This window comes from Cylas formicarius, unplaced genomic scaffold (genome assembly GCF_029955315.1).
Source record: "Cylas formicarius isolate icCylForm1 unplaced genomic scaffold, icCylForm1.1 PGA_scaffold_7__23_contigs__length_41026272, whole genome shotgun sequence".
NCBI classification, from domain to species: Eukaryota; Metazoa; Arthropoda; class Insecta; order Coleoptera; family Brentidae; genus Cylas; species Cylas formicarius.
The window spans coordinates 4718358-4731132 of record NW_026844352.1 but is presented as its reverse complement, the minus strand read 5'-3'; the positions used below and the strand labels follow the sequence as shown (position 1 = coordinate 4731132).

The window sequence follows — 12775 nt, the reverse complement described above, 5'->3', positions numbered from 1 at the left end:
CTCTGTTATCTTATGCAAATGTCGGAAAAAATAAACGACGATCGCAAGCTGTCAAAATGACAGCAACATCTTTTTTTTTAATCGAATGCCCTATATATATATTTTTCGAAACATATGCTTTATTGATATTTTATTTAGCCGTTTTTGAGATATTTCAGTTTTAAAATAATTATCATTCGATTTTCGGATAATAGGCATATTGTTTAAAAATGGTCCAGTCTACCATATATGTTTGCAATTGTTTGAAAAAATGTTTTACTTTTGACAGCTAGTTAAATTAGTTGAGATATTTCAAATAGGTGATACTGAGGAAGAAAAACGCCAAATAATAAAACTATATTATTCAAACAATAAAAATATCAATAATTAATGCTAAACGTTTTCCACGTAAACTCCATTATTTTCTAAACATCGGACAATATTTCCTTTCAATTTCCCATTAATACACGAGGTGGTAAAATCAGGGTTTTCTCTGTTTAGACTTTGTAAAACGATATTAAGTCTTTCTCTTATCACTTGTAAACTGTCAAGCCTATTATAATGAATTTTATTTTCTAAGTATCCCCACAAAAAAAGTCACAAGGATTCAGGCCGGAGCTGTTGACAGGCCATTTTATAGTTCCTTGTCTACCTATCCAAATTCTATATTTTTTATTTAGATAATCGTTAACCGGTTGGACATTATGTGGAGTGCGCCATCTTGATGCTAAATTAACTTTAAATAAATAATTCCTAACTGGTACATTTTTTAACAACTGTTCTATTTCTGTTGCAAGGAAATTTAAATATCATTTAAATATTGTTCAACATACCACACCACACATTAACTGACGTTCATCGTGCCATCTTCCTGAGATCTTTTATACATTTCAGTGCAAAATTTGAACTTCTGTCTTTTACGTTCATCGGTTAAATTTTGCACTGGAAGGAACTTATATTGGTGAAACTTATGATATTTTAGCCTTCGTTGAATTTTCCGGATAATTTTTTAACGTCAGGTATAGAATATTCAGGGTTTTCTAAAATATATTGAATATAAAAATTAAGAAAGTAGAACTCAAAGTATTGAGGTCTTCATCAAAATTTCTTTCTATTGTCCTGGTCTTCCGGGTGACACTATTTCGGTCGTCAAACTGTTTAATTACATTTTCAAATGTATTTATTGAAGGAACTGTTCTACCCGGATATAGTTGCGTATATTTTAACCCTTGCGACATTATGTCCGTTTGAATAATACAATTTTATTATTTGTCGTTTTTTCAACCTCAAACAGTAGGGTATTGTCCAGCAATCACATGGCATATTGTTTATAAATGGTCAAGCCTGCCTTGATAGCAACTATGGCTATTTTCTTCTTCAGTATGATCCATTTGAAATATCTTAAGTTATTTAATTTCCGCTGAAGATCTTTAGTTTCGATCAGTTGTCAAAAGTAGAACATTGTTGAAACAATTGCAAACATAGATAATATGATTGCTATCAAGGCAGACTAGATCATTTTTAAACAATATGGCTGTTGTCCAGAAATCGAATGATGAAAGTTCATGTGGTTAAAAGTTTTATAAACACAAATTCGTTAAAGTTTTTGATATTTATTTCCTTTCGCATTTTGATATAATTATGTATGAGGCACAAGAAATTAATGCAGAACACAAAGACCTTATCAACCATGTGGTTTACGATTATTATGGTACTCGCATGGCCACATGTTCTATCGATCATTTTGTTAAAGTGTGGAATCAAAATAAGGAAGGAAAATGGACGCAAACTTGCAGCTAGAAAGCGCGCAGCGGGGCTGTTTGGAAAGTTACCTGGGCTCATCCAGGGCAAGTGCTGGCCACTTGTTCGTTTGATCGCACTGCCGCTGTTTGGGAAGAAATAGTTGGAGATCCTGCTCCAGGTAAAAGAGGCACTAGGCATTGTGTCAGACGAACAAATTTGGTTGACTCTAGAACATCTGTCACTGATGTTAAGTTTGGACCAAAAAATCAAGGACTGCAGTTGGCAACATGCTCTGCCGAAGGAATTATAAGGATTTACGAAGCTCCAGATGTTATGAATTTGAGTCAGTGGATCTTGCAACATGAAATACAATGCAAACTGTCGCTAAGTTGTCTTTCATGGAATCCCAGTTTATCTAAGTTACACCCTACTGATGCCGTGCATGATATAGCATTTTCTACCAATTTGGGAAGGAGTTTTCACATTTTAGGAGTAGCTACCAAAGATGTAAACTGAAATATCTCAAAAACAGCTAAATGAAATGACAATAAACCCTATGTTTTTGAAATCAGGGAAAAAAGATCTACGATTTAAGCTAATAATATATAGGGCATTCCATCTTACGATCGTCGTTTGTTTTTTCTGACATTTGCGTAAGATAATAGAGCAAAAATCTTCACGCTTTTTTTATTTCTTTCCGAATTTACCCTGTAGGTGGGTCTAATGAATAACCCCGTACGTTGCGTGAGACCACGAAAAATTCAAACAACTCGCAGCATCTGATCCTTCGCCGTCGGGCCTACCTAATTAATCATCCTCGACAGTGAGAGCGTTTCGGTGTCGTTGGGGGTTATTTATCACACTAGCTGGCTAGGCATGCACCCCCTTCTACCTACACCCCCCACCCCATATATATTCAGCTGACGCGGTGGTGGTATCCCTGGTCCAGGATAATTACCCCGCTGTGGCCCCGCCCCGTCGGCCAATAAGGGACTCGAATCGCCCACCCTCGTTCCGAATTATCGATCGCGGTCGATGCGCATGCTCGGTTCTTGTCGTTCGACGGACAGTGGCTAGTGGGCGCACGTACGTGGATACGTGTGTTATTGGATAGAGGGATGGGGATTATTGGGGGCGAGACGCCGACCGAAGCGGGGCGGCGGCGGCGGGAGCTTTAAAGCGTCCGTAAAACCCTTGTCGTTCGGAATATAAAATATATTTCCTCGGTAAAATGGAAAAAGGAGGATCACTGTCACAGGGAACATAAAAAGTAACGAACGTCTGAATAATTTATTCGGATCAGACGTCTACCTGTTTACGTCTGGTTTTGTTTTGTATTTGAGGATAGTAATTAAGTTAAAATCGTGTCGGCGGATCTCGGGGATCTTAATTGATCCGTTGGTAACACCGCGACCCGCAAAATTTCGTTAGTTTATATACGGAGCCCTTCTGAATTATTTGCGCAACAATGAAAGTTCCGCAAATATCGCCCCGAGTGATTTTAAAAGACTCGCCAAGACTTTGGTTTTGCTACGGCGAGGCTCGTACACTTATCATTACGAGGAAGATATCTATTTTTTACATTGGACTGAGGTGACTTTTGCTTGATGAAAATCCATATGACACAATTAAATTTAGCACATAAAATGAACATATTTTCACAGTTTTTAATGATTTATGACAGCTGTCTCGGCCACACCGTGCCTTTATCAAATACAAAATAAGACAATATTTATATTCTTGGATTCATGAGCTTGTCGAGAATCTTTTGTGCATTTTTAGGCATCATCAAAAGCAAAGCGAATATTTTGTTTTTATACAAATGTATATACTTATTTGGTTTTTTCCTCCCTGTGAGTTTATTTTTTAAAGGATTTTGAAAATTTTGGTGCCAAAATATTTCAAAAATAGTACCGGTTTTTGTTTCCACTAGTATGCTATTTGAAAAAACTAGGTTATCCTAAAAATTAATTGTTCATTACATTTAATTAATAAAAAAAAACCGTCTTATTCAAAAATGCAAAAAATAGAGGTTGTGCCATTTAAAAAAAATTTTCGCAAAATTGAATATTTAGCATATATTAACCCTTCCAAATTCCAACTTTCTTGTGTCACCCGGTATATAAGCAGGTACTAATAGATTTTTAATTACTGGTATAGGGTTATAAATTTAAAGTTAACAACGGAGACGCATTTCAATCCAATTGGTCATTAAGTAATAGATTCGAATATCTTGTCTTGTTAATCTCCATAGCTTCCAACAAATTTAATTTTTTGCTTTTTGATTGATTATGTAAAATATCAAAATTATCGTCAAAGTTGTGCATTTCTGAATTTAAAGGAATGGCATAGTTAGAATCCGAACTTTTATTTTTATACGCCCTTTCATGTTTCTACCTGTTTGTCCGACATAAATTTTGGGACATGATTCAACTTCAACGGATTTTTTAATTTTACGTAATTTAGTTTTATTGTTTTTTAAGAAATGTCCTATGGGGTTTTCAGTTTTAAAAGCAATATTAAGACCAAATTTAGATAGATGTTTCGAAATTTTCTTGCTGTGTATTTTATTGTTTTATAAATTTGAAACTGCTTTTTAGTTATAATTTTATCTATCAAAGATGGGTCATAAACATTGTTAAAAGCTATTTGTTTTATAATATTTAATTCTTTTTCCTAATTTTCTGTGGAAAGTCGTATATTAAGTAGTCTGTGGATAAAAGCATAAAAGGCAGCCATTTTGTGTGTGTAAGGGTGATTTGAGTTATTATGTATTATTGGGTCCGTGTGTGAGGGTTCATCGTAAATGAAAAATTGTAATTTCTTCCATAGTTTAGTTATATTTTTGGTTAGTTTAGAAAGTTATATAGTTCCCTCCCTATGGTCAATTTTACACGGTTATGGATAGAGTTAATATGATCCAAAAAGGAATGCAGTTGTCTTTCCGTTCCAGTGAAACAAGCAAAAACATCATCTACGTATCTATACCACCAGAGAAATCCCTTACTTAGAGGATGTTAATGTACGAATTTTCTAAATTGTCCAGGAAAATTTCTGAAAGTAGTGGACTAAGTGGATTTCTCATAATTAATTATTCTTTAGCAATATAAAATCGATTAACAAACTATTAAGTTATCTAGTAAGTCTTGTTTTATTATATGGTCGACTTGTCTCTGAGTGAGAGTGTTGTCTATTATGTTTATTACCTTCAATGCTAGGAAGTAGGCTTTGGACGTCAAATGAAACTAGAATTGCCTTAGGAGGAATTTTAATATCTTTAAACTTGTTAATTAGTTCGGATGAATTTTTGATAACATATCTAGGTGTACAGGCAGTCTAAAATTATAAAATTTTTATTAAAAACTGTGAAAATCTGAACATTTTTTGTTTTAAATTGAATTGTATTTTTTTCATGCTGTTGGAGGGTTATATTCCATCTTTTTTGTTTAGCGCTGTTTACACTATCCCCGCAATGATTTTGGAAAAGGGCTTTTTCTAGGCTAGGCTACACATTGATATGATATTGATAAGAATAACTAAATGCTAACTATTACGTCGAGAAAAATAGTGGTTTTTGAAATGCACAAGAAATCACCTTGTAATAAATTAACTCTTCTACAATTTAAGGGAAATTAAAGGAAAATTTACTAATTTACTAAATTTACTAATACCTATATTGATATTGATTTGTTTACAAAATATTGTTTTAAATTTAAATTTGTTTTAAATGGAATTATCTTTAAAGCAAATTATTATTCGCTTAATACAAAATGTTCTCTTATACTAATAAGAGGACTAAAAGATATTTTTAAAAAGAAAAGAATGTTTTTGGTCATATGACTAGTTGCGTTGTTTAGGTACTTTTGTAATCGTTTTCTTGTTGGTTTTAAGAGTGGTTCATTTTTTGATTTGTTGATTGCGATGCTATAGTCGGTCATAAAACCAAGACTGAAAGTGCTTCAGTATTTTACCTGCTTCCACTCGTATATTCGGAATGGCACAACTCATCCATTGCCAGTGGTCTACCTTTGTCAATTACGTCCCGGTGTCGTACAGTCGACAAAAATTGCACCGACTACAAAACAGAGTTGTATTTTTGAAAAACTGCTGCGGGAACTTGAAAGGCCGTCTTTAATTATTTGCACAAGCACAAACTAATACTAAAAACTCGCAAATTGATAAAACCAGTGGTGCATTCACGCACCAGTAAATATTTTCAAAACATGAAGCATGATCAATAAAGTATTTCCAATGTATGTCTTCTGCGATGTAATCTACATGCTATAGACTTAACAAAAATGGCAATACAAATCCAAAATATTTTTTTTACTATTTTGGATTTACTTGAAAATGTGATACAAATTTATGTACTGCTTTTGTTAACTTTTGAAGTCATTATAAGATCTTTCCTTTACACATAAATTAGCGATTTCTACGATTTTATGTCCTTTAGTAGTGATAATAAAATTTCTAAATGGATGTGCAAAAATATTTTCTAGATGTATTAAGAAATGGTTTAAGACAGTAAAACGGACGGTATTTTGGCAGCCGACGAAAACACGAGGCGTCACGCCTTTAATACGGGAAACTCGCACCTCATGGGTCACTTCCAAATAGATCATAAATCTAAACAGCTAACCCTTTGCCTATACGGTGACCACACTTCACCTACCAGTCTCAAAACAAAATTTCAATTTTTTGTTATTCAAATGGCATTTTTTTTGCCCCGATCCAGGTAGCAAAATGTCGTCTGTTCCGCCGCACGCACAATATGTAACAATTGTCGTAACCAAATTTGCATACGGAAGGTTTGATTAAAAATTTCCAGCTGTGTACCTGGTTGGGTCGAACGGAAGGGTTTGATTGGAACGTTACAGATGTTCGCGTAGTAAACCCTTGGTCGGGCAGCGTCACTATTCGATTTCGTTCCTAGAGAGAGGTCGGCGTTAAGTATTACGGTTCAATTTTTCAAAAATACCGTGTTATGATATTTCCGCCACACAATATCACGAAACTATAAAAACCCTTTACTTGTAACGTAGCGTTTGTTCTAAATAATTCAAATATACAGGGTGTTCGAATGATTTAAAAAATAAGATTTTTTTTTACTAGAATTCGTTGCGTATGGATATCCGGTAAATTGTTTTTTTTTTCTCGAAAACTAAGCAAGAGACAAAAAACTTGCACTTTTAGGTGCTTAAATTGAAAGAAAAACTGCGGCCTTAAAGGCCGTGGCGCACATTTTTTTGTCAAAAATAATCGATGCATGCCTACGGGTATGCCACTCTTCCTGATTTTAATTTAATTAATTCTTAATCCTAATCCACTTCAAATTTCAACAAAATTGGTCAGGGGATATTTAAGTTATTTATTGACACCCTGCATCCTGAAAACCGTTCATACAAAAAAAAAATCTTATTTTTTCATATGAACTTAAATTGTCTGAATGTTATTTCTGGGCACCCTGTATACGAATTTTCGCGGTCTCATTTGGCATTTAATACCGGAATCAAAATACAAAATCGACCGCTTTTCAAACCGCTTTGTCCTCCTATAAACTATGTTCTTATTCCCTTTCCTTTGTGGCATTTACTTAGTTTTTCTTCCTATTATACGTGCGCGTCATGCTACGTGGGTTTTAATGCTCATTGTAAAATTGTAAAAATTTGCATGTTTCCTTTTTGGAGATTATTTACTCGATATTTTTTAAATTACGATTAAAAATATTGCTAAACAACTCAAGAAACTTGTCATTGATAGGGTTACGTCACTAACCTCCTAGCAAAGAATATTTTTATCGTTCTAGATCTAATTAGGAGGTGTGTTGAAAAAGTAAGGAGAGTTTTAAGTTTTATCAAAAATTTCATGGGTTTCTTGAGTTTTGGGAACAGAAAAAAAATATGGTGGCTGAGGCATGGTTGTGGTTTTGTTTTTGACCAAGATACAAGATTGCTTTCGAAAAATCGTTGCTGGGCGGGGCAAGTTTGTAGCGCTAAGCAGCTTTTGATTATGAAAGGAAAGATCTTCGCGGTTTTGTATGATGAAGGAACGCATTGCTTTTCTATCGTGCTCCTGCGGACCACTATGGAACTTTCGCAAAATCGATGTAATTTAATTGTGCATGTACCCTGTATAAAATGTCCTTTACATCTCGTGGAACTTCAAAGTTGCAGCAAACATCGGTAAATATTAAAATTTGCACAAACATGCGTTGTCGAATGATATTTTTGCAAATATCTCGCGCCCTGTATAATTGACGAAACCTGAAACTCTCTCACCACACACAAAAGCGGAAATGTCTAGGATCTATTAGAATTTTTTGGCCACAAACGACGTACCCTGTATATAATTCCAGCAATGTTCGAAATAGAGGCTATAGCCCTGCATCTCCTTAGTATCCTGCTGTCCGAATTTTTCCAATGGAGTAAATGATTTTCAAAAAACTAGTTGTTTTCTGAAACCATGCAGTAAGTGGTAATTTGAAATTACGTCATCGCGTCTAGATTGAGGGCGAGAAATGGTGATTTTAAGTTGGATTTTTTCGAATATCTCGAACAGCGTATGTGATAGACGAAAACTGTAAATACAAAAATTGTAGCCTTAGATACGGCTTATAACACTGTTTGGACGGATTAGCTATTGGTTCTAAAAGAACAATTTTCAGGATCTTTTAGATTTTCGTCCATAACTTTGTATATAATTGAAAAAATGCGTGAAACAAAAGTTATAGCGCCGGGTCTCCCACGTATGTCGAATCTAAAATTTTTCCGATCGGATGAATGGCTTTATAGAAAAAGATGTTTTTCTGAATGCCAAAATAACCACAAACAAAATCAAAAATTAAAAAAAAATGCTTAGCGTTATTTTATTGTTCCCAATCTAAAGAGTCTAAATGCGGGTCCAGACTTCTACTTCTCTCCCAAGTCTGAAGTCGGTAGCTGCAAATTTGGAGTACTTGTTAGGTTTTTTAATATTGCACGGAATATCGCGAACATCCTATACAATACTTAAAAACCGTAAATACAAAAGTATAAGCTGTCTATATGGGCTATATCGTCATGTAAAAGAAACTGACATCTAAAACACAGATTTGAAATTGTTGCCAATTTTCAATAATTGGGGTGGACCCATTTTTCAGTTTTTTTTGAATTTGCGGCGCACCCTGTATATTTTTGAAAAATTGTCAAGAATAAAAGTTTTCTTTGTGTCTTCTGGTTCAAGAACTTTTTCGGTCTTGTAAACGGTTTTTGATAAATGGTCATTTTTGTAGACCCTTGCACACGCGGTTTTTAATTTTTTTAAAATACTTTTCGACCCCCCAGCCCCCGCATTTTCAATTATGAAGTCGATTGCTTCAAATTTCGGACACTTATCGTGTTTCATAGCAAGGTCCAAAAAACAGTCGAAAATCGCGAGAAAACGATGGATACCGGGGTCGGATCAAGGCCATTTCTTATAAGCTTATGTGCCTCGTGGAGGGTTAAACGGGAGGCAAATTTCAATTTTGTTGCTCTAACGGTTATTCAGGAAAAACCAAAACACGAGAACGGAGAACGGAGAACGAAAAGAAAAAAAAATTTTTTCGACGGTGATCATTTCTGTACCAACGACGATCCCATAGGATCTACCGTCACCGAGATATAAAATTTTTATATTCTGGGTTCTTCCATTGGGATGACTGGTTTCCACGTATGTTATGACCTTTTTGAGCAGGGTCATCATTGGCGTCGTTTAACAGCTCTTGAACGATGCTCCTTCGACAGTCCTTTTGTTCAAAATTGAGCAGTTTCGGAACAAATTTTGATGGCACGAGCCAATAGAGATGCCGACGTCTTCAGCCATTTCTCTAATAGTGATTCGACGATTTTTCAACACCATTTGTTCAACGCTTTCATCAGTTATTGACGTACTGAAGCGTCCAGAGCGAGGTTCGTCATCGACGTCTTCTCGGTCATCTTGGAACAGCTTGTACCACTTATAAACATGTTTTTTGTTCAAATTAGATTCACCAAATGCCGTATAAAGCTTCCGACTGATATAACAGCTGTCAAGTGATTTATTCTCAGTTTAATTTGGCAATTCATCATGAATAGGCTCACGCCTGAACAACGCTTGCAAATAGTGCAATTTTATTTCGAAAATAATGGTTCTGTATGGAATACGTATCGCGCACTACATCCATTTTATCGTCGACAAAATCGTCCATCAGAGCAGTTCATTCGATTAACCATGGAACGTTTTCGCACCACGTTTACTCTTATAGATAACTCGCATCCCCAGAGACGCCGTACGGTGCGTACAGAACAAGCTATTGCTGCTGTAGAGAACATTGAGGAAGACCCGAATAAGTCCATCCGCCATCGAGCACAGGAATTGGATCTGTGTCCATCCACTTTATGGAAGATTTTGCGGAAGGATCTTGGTTTACGTGCTTACAAAATCCAACTCGTGCAAGAATTGAAGCCAAACGATTATCAAGTAAGGCGTAGATTCGTCGAATGAGCCCAAAACGAGATTGCCGTTGTTCCCGATTTTCATAAGTGAATTTTGTTTAGCGATGAAGCGCACTTTTGGTTGAATGGCTACGTCAACAAACAAAACTGCCGCATTTGGAGCGAAGCTAATCCTCAAGTGTATGTCGAAACACCCTTAGATCCAGAAAAACTGACTGTTTGGTGCGCTTTATGGGCTGGTGGAATCATTGGTCCGTACTTCTTCAAAAACAATGATGGCCAGAACGTTACAGTCAATGGTGATCGGTATAGAGCTGACTCTTTCATTCCTGAATTGAATAACCATGATGTCCAGGAGATGTGGTTTCAACAAGATGGCGCAACATGTCACACAGCTCGTGCCACAATCGATTTATTGAAAGACACGTTTGGTGACCGCCTAATTTCACGTTTTGGACCTGTGAATTGGCGTCCAAGATCTTGTGATTTAACACCGCTAGAGAACTTTCTGTGGGGCTATGTAAAGTCATTGGTCTATGCGGATAAGCCACAAACGCTTGACCATTTGGAAGACAATATTCGCCGTGTTATTGCCGATATACGGCCACAAATGTTGGAAAAAGTCATCGAAAATTGGACGTCCAGATCGGACTACATCCGCGCCAGCCGTGGCGGCTATATATCAGAAATCATATTTAAAATGTAATGCCACAAGATTATCTTTCGGATAAATAAAATTCATGTCAATCGAATAATCCATGGTTGTTTCATTGCAACTTAAAGTTCTATACATAAAAAAACATCCCTTATAAACAAAAAAAACTTATGGTTGTAACTAAAAATTAACATCGTATGGTTATTCGCTTATAAAAACATGCCCATCTTCCTTGCACTTACTACTCAAATTCACTTAGGTAAAAGCGTGCCGAAATTTGTTAAAAAAGGAAAAACGTCAAGTTCTCTAGAGCCTCTCTTGGAATAGTCTAAAATTAAAAGCTATACGCAAAATACTAGATTATGCAACAATTTTGATAAACGCTACTTTAGTCACGAGTTTGTTTTGGCACGAGCGATGCGCAGCGGAGCAAACGATTGATTCACTAAGTTTATCAGCGTATTGCATTCTATACATTTTCTACGTTGATTAGCTTCTGGGTAGATTATTGCAAAACAGAGCTAATATGATCGCTGAATGACGTGTAAAATAATAGTTTGATAAAAAGTCATCTTAAAAAATATTTTTCATTTTTATTTTCGACAACATTTTGTCAGTTTCTTCCAATCATCAAAAATCTGCCGAAATCACATAAGGGCAATTCTAAAACTTATTAGACTACAATACCATCTCAGAGAACTTTAAAATAAAGATTAGCAACAATTATACATTAGCTACAATTTCAATGACGAGTAATGAAAGTAACTTTATTATACCTAAACCACAAATATATTTTTTAAACCAATATTTTTGACAGAATTGCACAAAAATCTAGGGAAAATTAAGAACCGTAACGTGAATTTCAAATTTTTGGGGATATGGAAAATGACCATCTCACTTGGAATTTAATTTATGGATATTCAATGTTTCTTTAATTTAGCATATTTAGTATGAACGGTTATAAATGTAATTGTATTTTTAAACTCTCTCGTATACATACGTAAAGTGATGGATTCTTCTCGCCAGGACTGTAAACACCTCAAAAATAAATAAGTTAATAAAGTTTTGGTCCGCGTTGTTCTCGAGTGCTTCTTATTGATCTGGAGTATATAGGAAGCCATCATCAATCAGCTGAACATCTTGTCAATCGAACTCCCAACGGACCAAACGAATTATCCACCCTTTCGTTCGTTATGACTGCAACTGTATATAACATTATATTGATCAGAAACAAATTTTAAAAAATCCATTTTGTTATACATTTATTATATAAAATTTCAAAGCTTCCCGGATGACTGCATATTGCAGCCTAAGATTTTATCTACTTATTAAGGTAAGTTTCCATATACTTAGTTGATACTAATGTAGTTAAACTTATTATTAAACTTTGGTTCAAAATTAATGTTAAACTTTTGTTTAATAAATCCTCTTACGCGTTCCTATATGCATATTAACGAACGCGCTGGGCGACTGCGGCTTGATAAGGGCGAACTACTTCGTAAGGCGTAAGGCGGAAGACTTTAACTCTCTCGACGTAGACTCTAATGGCTGCGGGCTCATCCGCAAGGCCCTGGGCTATTTTCCGAAATATGAGGTTTCCCGCTGTTGTTCAAAACGCTTTGTTGTGCGTGTTTGCCATTCCAGGTCGACATTTTCCACAGATAAACAGGAGTATATAATTTTGGTTTGCATTTATAGAGGGGGTATTTGAAGAAAAAATAATATTTCTGACTTAAGATCCCAGGGACATTGCGAATCGAAACATCTGACATACAGGATAATTCATAAAAAATGGTTTCTAAACTGAAGGTACTAGATATCAAAGTGTTATGAAATCTACTATTACCAAAATTGCTATTGCTAAATATTGTTTTATTATTCGCTGTACTTTGTGTTGCCTCGGCTAGCCAATCGGAAATAAACAACAACTGATGTCGTACTTTCT

General features: G+C 35.3%; 1 protein-coding gene across 1 annotated transcript; it reads left to right on the top strand.

The window, feature by feature from the left end:
- Nucleotides 1-1620: 1620 nt before the first annotated feature.
- Nucleotides 1621-2238, top strand: LOC132704424 (nucleoporin SEH1-like). The gene is given in 1 exon segment (XM_060674417.1): nt 1621-2238. A coding segment is annotated over 1 exon segment (618 nt).
- Nucleotides 2239-12775: the final 10537 nt, after the last annotated feature.